Source organism: Triticum dicoccoides, unplaced genomic scaffold (assembly GCF_002162155.2).
Source record: "Triticum dicoccoides isolate Atlit2015 ecotype Zavitan unplaced genomic scaffold, WEW_v2.0 scaffold209429, whole genome shotgun sequence".
Classification (NCBI taxonomy): Eukaryota; Viridiplantae; Streptophyta; class Magnoliopsida; order Poales; family Poaceae; genus Triticum; species Triticum dicoccoides.
The window spans coordinates 1-6,764 of record NW_021237555.1 but is presented as its reverse complement, the minus strand read 5'-3'; the positions used below and the strand labels follow the sequence as shown (position 1 = coordinate 6,764).

The following is a 6,764-nucleotide window of genomic DNA, read 5'->3' as shown; positions in this document are numbered from 1 at the left end:
GCTGCATTTTCCTTTTATCAACTGGAGACTTTGGAACCTTGTTGACACTTTTTGTTTTTTGGTTAATAAGATGGTTGTATGCATCACTCTGATGCAGAGGCCGGAGAGCCCCCTTTTCGAAAAAAAAAGTTGGTGCGAGGAGTAGGGTTTGGTCAGGCCGCGTGGCAGGCAACCACGGTGGGGAATTTGACCGGCAACCGACCTCTCTCAGATGCCAATGCTCCCGGTGATCTTTAGTTCGGCCCAAAATTGCATCAAACCTAACGGCCTTAATGCACTGCACACAGACAGAACACACCCTGCCTAAAATGCTATCGATTCGCCATGCTTGGCTCCCGCTGATATGACGACAGAGCAGACAAGGTATTGTTCCTTTTCGGTGTAAACATAAGGGTCTGGATAGCAAGATTGGAATTATAAATTGTTTGTCAGTTGTCACAGAGACAATATACTCTAGATCTCCGAGTCAGGCTTTCAGTGGCCATTGTGTAAGCGTGCGTGTGCGTGTATCCATGAGTTATAGTATATATCGTGTTTCTTAGAGATATATTCTAGAGGAACTGCAAAACAGTGAATGAATTTTCAATACGACTATATGGTTCTCCATGGTTTAGAAGAGAGAATGGCAGCCTCATTCATGACTGACTTAGACAAACTCATAAACACAAATTTGTTTATTAGTCACATCTTGAAAAGTTCACCATTCACCAATTAGAACATGTATACTGTCATTTATTCATTGATTTGAACTATTAAATCTTTTAGTATGCATTAAATTGCAAGCCGGTCAGAAAGTCGGTCACCTCAGTCTTCAGCACACAATAATTATGTAAAGGAAATAAAAAATATGTTCTATTGTTGAAAGAAGAGTAGGGTAAGACTACAGGCCATCAATTTGGGCCCAAGACATTACCAGGCTCAACACCATGTTGCTGCCCCCCACCCCCCAGTGTTGTGCACTGAGGATTGAGGAGGAGGTGAGAAGTAAACAGCACCACATCGGAGGAACATTCCGAGCCCAGGCTAGTAGAGTAGGTGAGCCAGCCTAGGATGTAGGGAGTGATAGAAGGCCATGTGTTCTGAAAACAACCAAAAGCATTGATGAAAATATTTTTTGCATACTTTACTCATACAAGTTCTCCAAAAGCATTGTCATACTTTTTGCATACCCATGGGTAGTTTGTGCGTTGGAAACAAATTAGGGCTCAATATACCTTTATTTACTGATGAAAATATTTGAAGGTTTCTCTGCTCAATACATCACTGACATGATGAAGAATTTCGTACATTGATCTCTGTTACCTTTTTGTGGTACGGTGTTGCTATACTTGAAACATTTAAGTATATATATGCCCATTCAAAATAATTAGTTTAGATAACAGAAACAGAAGATGACACAGATAAATTATGGTATGACAGGTTTCTCTGTCTGATTTCACCTGGGGGCAGAGAGCACTGATGCATTTGGCAGGGCGGAGAAGTTGGGTTGACCAACTGGCACAACGATTGCAGGGCTTAGATCGAAGAAGTTGTAGTTCAAGTCGGATTCCACATTTCTTTCTCCTTCCATGAACTTCACCACCACTGACATGATGTGAAGCCTTCTGTTGCTGTCACTCTGCAAGCACCACATTGCAAGCTTCATGATCTCAATCACTTCCTCCTTGTTGCATGATCATATATCTTGGTTGTTCCTGTCGATCATATCTTCCAGTTGAGAATTCATTGCCTTTTCTCGTAGTACCATAATGAGCTAAGCACCCTCATCAGGCTGAGAGTAGTCGATGTTCTTTCTTCCACTTAAGATTTCCATGACCACGATACCAAAACTGTAAACATCGACCTTCTCAGTGATTTTCGATGTCAGCCATTCGGGTGCCATGTATCCAGGTGTTCCTCTCATTCGTGTCACTTTTGTCTCGTTTATTTCTCGTTATTATCTAACAAGATCCACCGGAACCATTCTGGAAAGTATGAAATGCGGCCTTGCAAGAGCAATTGCTCAAGCAGGCTTGCTTGCAGTTCTCTTCGTCATTTGGTATTGCAGCATCGGGATCATTGTAATTGAAGTAGGAAACATTGGGGAGAGCTACTAGCTGGTTATCTTTCGCAGCTGCAACAGACTGGCAAGAAGAAATTGGATCTACTGCAATGCAGCCAAGGTTATGATTCCAGGTATCAGCCTGCCTGAAGTACGAGGTATCATTTGCAGAAATTGGGCAGAAGCACTGCCCATTCCTGCAGATCCCGTACTTTCCCCAGACAGTTGGGTAGTTGCAGCAATCTAGCTGGAAGATGTCATACACGAATAACCACCGGGTGTTATTTTGATCCCACTCATACAGCCTGAGATATCCGTCAGACTCGAACCTCATGTACTGGAACGAGCGCGCATGAGGCAGGTCGATCCTAACATTTGTGATCGAGTCTGAAGGTGGAGAGGAGGCAGCGAAGATGGACAGGCTCCCATTGACGAGCACGATGTATGTGGGTTCATCATACGCGTTGCCTGCATAGTATACCGAGCTTTGGTAGTAGATCTGGTGTGTTGACCCTTCAGATGCTTGCAGGCTAGCATGATGAGCTGCTAGATAGAACTGATTGCTGGCAGCGAAGCTGGCATTGTCGATGCTGGGCGTCAGCTTCATCCCTTCCATTAATGGCTGCCGGGGAAGCATAGCGTCAGTTGGGTGATCGAACGACTGCCAGACTGGCAAGTTCTTTTGGTTGAAGAGAACCAGATTGCCGGATTCGGTGATGTTCATTTCGATGACAGATTGGCCGGAGGTGTTGCTGGACCAGACAAGGCTGCCATCAGAATCCCGAAGAACCAAGTCCCCGTCGGCGGTGAAGTTGAGGGTGGAACCACACTGGAGTGGGCGGTCACGGTTGGCCGACCAAACGACCACATCATTGACACATATTGCAAAGAAGTACTCCTGGAAGTAGGAGTAGAATGTTGCAGAAAAGAAGTACTCCTGGCCGGAACGGAAGAGCATATACGAACCGTCGGTGCTCCAAACAGTGGACAATTCCGCGGTCGCGTTGGAGGCTTGAGAAGATGGATGTGCGGCGAAGATTAGGAGCAAGAGCAGCGATGCAAAACAGCTCCTGAAGCATGGAAGGAAGGCGCCCATATTCATGCAGCAACAAAGTGGCAAGCAAGTGATAACTAACAAAGCAGGGAGCTGGCCGGACTAGTAGTTGCTGCTTATCAGCAAAACTAGCAGAAGAGTCCGTGCGTTGCAACAGGGGAGAAAACATAACACACGCTCTTAACTCAACAACCATCACTCAAGACCACAATAGGTCCGTCTCCTTTATTTTTGTGAGGCATCATATTTGTGTTGCCGCTTATCCTCCTTCTCACCCTCGCCGGCGATGACTTCGGTGTTCACACAAAACAACAAAAAACGTATGTTGAATATGGTTAATCCTAAGCCGTCTCCCTCCCTCTCTCTCTCTCTCTCTCTCTCCCCTCTCCCTCTCTCTCTCCCTCTCTCTCTCTCTCTCGCTCGCTTTCTCTCACTCTCTCGATGAGAAATCTGTTGTTTTCCCCTGCGACATTTTTCAAAGGTATGCATGTGTAGTTATCGATATTTTCTTTTCCGTATATGGTTATAGTAGGGTGTTTATTTGCAATCCGGATCGCTGCCGGTATGAAAAAAAATGAATCTTGCGCTATAAATTATAAGTTTGCTTCCATAACAATATTTTCGCGTCGGCGGCGTACTCGGGGAGGGCGAGCTGGGCGTCGGTGAGGGAGGCGCGCACGACGTCGACCTCGTCGGCGAAGTAGCCCGGTTTCACCACGGCGTCGGGCAACGGAGGAATGGGCACTCCCTCGTTGCTGAGTCGATCTCCACCCCGTTGGCCCGGCGCGCATGTCCGGCGGCGCCGGGATGTTCGCCTGGAACAGGAGCCAAGACTCCTGTTCACGGAGCGATCAGCGGCCGAAGCCGTTGGCCGCGGCCTCATCGCCGGGGAATCGCTTGGCCATCGAGAGAGGGAGGGAGGGAGAGGAAGGGCTCGGCGGCGGCGCTCGGGAGAGGTAGAGGGCGGGCTAGGGCTGGTATGGCTGGTGTAGCCAGAGGCGAGGGAGGCCACCGGCTTATATAGCGGCGCCGCTCCGTGTGTACGCGTGCGAGGGAGGGGAGGCATGGGCGCGCCGCCCCGTGAATGCGCCGCCCGTGAGGAATCACTGGTAAGGCTGACCGGCGGCAGCCTTGCCACTGATTCCCCGCGGGAAACCGAGGTGTTCGGGGAAGAAGACGCGCGGTGTCGCTGACGCGGCGGGCCCGCGGCTCTTTCGCGCCAAAACCGCTTGCCCCAGTGCCCCCGAGCGCCCCCCAGCGCGCCGAGTTCGGCCTGGGTCCGCCGACGCTAAATTCGGCCCAGGCCAGTGAAAATCGGGCTCCTGGAGGCGCGACTGGGCCGATTTTTTAGCGCCGACGCTATTTTCTGTTTGAGCTAGTGGTGCATGTTTTTGTTCAGTTAGATGTCAGTTGTCAGGACAATAGGAAATGCAACAAAGATACCTATTTTCTCATCTTAGCAGACCAGTGTGAATTTTCTGAAAATGTCAGCCTCCTATGATTATTTTTTCGAGAAAACGCAAAAGAGCTTGCGTTTCATTATATTGAAAAGACGGGGTTTAATAGTTACAATCCTCCTGGGAGGTGGTTACAGCTCGGGATGAAAGTCAATGGACGTCCCAGGTTTGCGGGATAATGTCTCTTAGCCCTAACGCGCCGGCGGCGGCCCAAAGGGTGGCCTCCTCCTTGATTTTTGCGAGCAGGTCGGCAAGCAGGGGGCGGCCACAGTTGAAGATGCAGTAATTGTGGTGCTTCCAAAACATCCAAGGGACTAGCAGGACCACGGAAGCCAGGCCTTTACGCATGGGCTTGGGCGCGAGCTGCCTAGCGGATTGCCACCAGTCGTTGAGAGATGGCTCATGATCGGGCATGGGGCATGGGACTCGGAGCCAACTGAACACCTCGTGCCAGGCCTGCCGGGCGAAGGGGCAGACAAGGAGGAGGTGGTTCATGGTCTCGGGCGCCTGGTCGCAATGTGGGCAGCGCGCGGCGCGGGGTGCGGCAAGCCACGGCGGGCAAGGCGGTCAGCGGTCTAGCAGCGGTCTAGGTGAGCTAGCCAGTGGAAGAACCTGACACGCGGTGGCGCCCAACACTTCCAGGTGAGCTTCCATGCGTCACAGGTGATGGAGCCGTGGAATGTGGCAAGGTAGGCAGATCTGGCGGAGTAGGTGTCGTTCGTGCTCCACTTCCAGGTTAGGCGGTCTGGCTCCGCGGAGAGGGTAGTATGCGCGATCTTGTGCCATAGCTGTAGGTACTGCCCAATCTCCTAGATTCCCATGACGCCCTGGATATCCTGCGCCCACCGGTTGGCAAGGAGACCGTCCGCCACGGTTCGGAGCTTACAGCGGCGTTTGGGGATGCACACGTGGAGGTGAGGCGCAATCTCGCGGACAGAGCGGCCATCAATCCACCGGTCCTCCCAAAAAAGGGCTTGTGTGCCGTTCCCAACAGACATGGTGGTGCAGGCGAAGAAGAACACATGCTCGTCGGCACTGAACTGCAGGTCTAGCCCGGCCCAGGCCCTGCCCTGGTCAGTGCGGCTGAACCACAGCCACCGTGTGCGGAGCACGAGGCATGTACGCGCCAGGTCACGGACGCCCAGTCCGCCAAGAGAGTTCGGCCTGGCGACGCGCTACCAGTTGACGTGGCAATTGCCGCTGTTAGCCTCCGCGTGCCCAGCCCAAAGAAAGCCTCGCTGGATCTTCTCAAGTGCCTTGAGGGTCTTCTTAGGGGGGCAAGAACGAGCAGCTGATGGATAGGGATCGCTGCCAGGATCGCCTTGACAAACGCGAGGCGTCCTGCCTTGTTCATGAGGCGCACCTTCCAGTAAGGTAGCATGCCAGCGGCCTTGTCGACGACGGGCTAGATCTGGGCGGCAGTGGGTCGCCGCAGCGTGAGCGGGATGCCCAAGTATGTGATCGGCATCGCGACAATCGGGCATCCCAACAGGTCGAGGGCCGGCGCGGCCTCTGCATCGCCTTGGATCAGGGTGGCGGAGCTCTTCGAGAAGTTGACGTGAAGGCCGGAGGCGCGCCCAAAGAGCTGCAGAATGCTTCTGACTGCAGATGTGTCAACCACCGTGGGATGACAAAACATGACCACATCGTCCGCGTACAGCGAGACAGATGGGATCGCACGTCGGGGGTGGAGCTGTTGCATGATGACAACTCGGTGGCGTGACGGAGCAGGTGGCCTAGTGTGTCCACCGCGAGAACGAAGAGCTGGGGCGACATGGGGTCGCCTTGCCGCAGTCCTTGGCGGTGCCAAATGGGCGGGCCTGGTTCGCCGTTCAAGGCCACCTTGGTGCTGGCCGACGATAGCAGGATTGCGAGCCAGCCTAGGAACCTGGCACCAAACCCATATTGGTGCAGGACATCGAAGAGGAACAGCCAGCTGATCGAGTCGAAGGCGCGAGTCAGGTCCAGCTTCAGCAAAACACGCGGCGCGCCTAGCTGGTGTAGCAGACGCGCGGACTGCTGCACGAGGACGAAATTGTCATGCAAGCTTCTTTCCGGGATGAACGCATTTTGGCACGTGCTGACGAGGTCGTTGAGCTTGGGCGCAAGGCAGAGCGAGAGGACCTTGGCGAAGATCTTGGCGACGAGGTGGATGAGGCTTATGGGCCTGTAGTCGCCGAGGCCTCTGGCATCCGCGCGCTTCGGGAGCAGC

At 52.6% G+C, this 6,764-nt stretch overlaps 1 protein-coding gene across 1 annotated transcript; it reads right to left on the bottom strand.

Moving 5' to 3' along the window:
* Positions 1-1,940: 1,940 nt before the first annotated feature.
* Positions 1,941-3,137, bottom strand: LOC119345149 (putative receptor protein kinase ZmPK1). The gene has a single exon (XM_037615341.1). The coding sequence runs from the start codon at positions 3,135-3,137 to the stop codon at positions 1,941-1,943; it is 1,197 nt and encodes a 398-aa protein (XP_037471238.1).
* Positions 3,138-6,764: the final 3,627 nt, after the last annotated feature.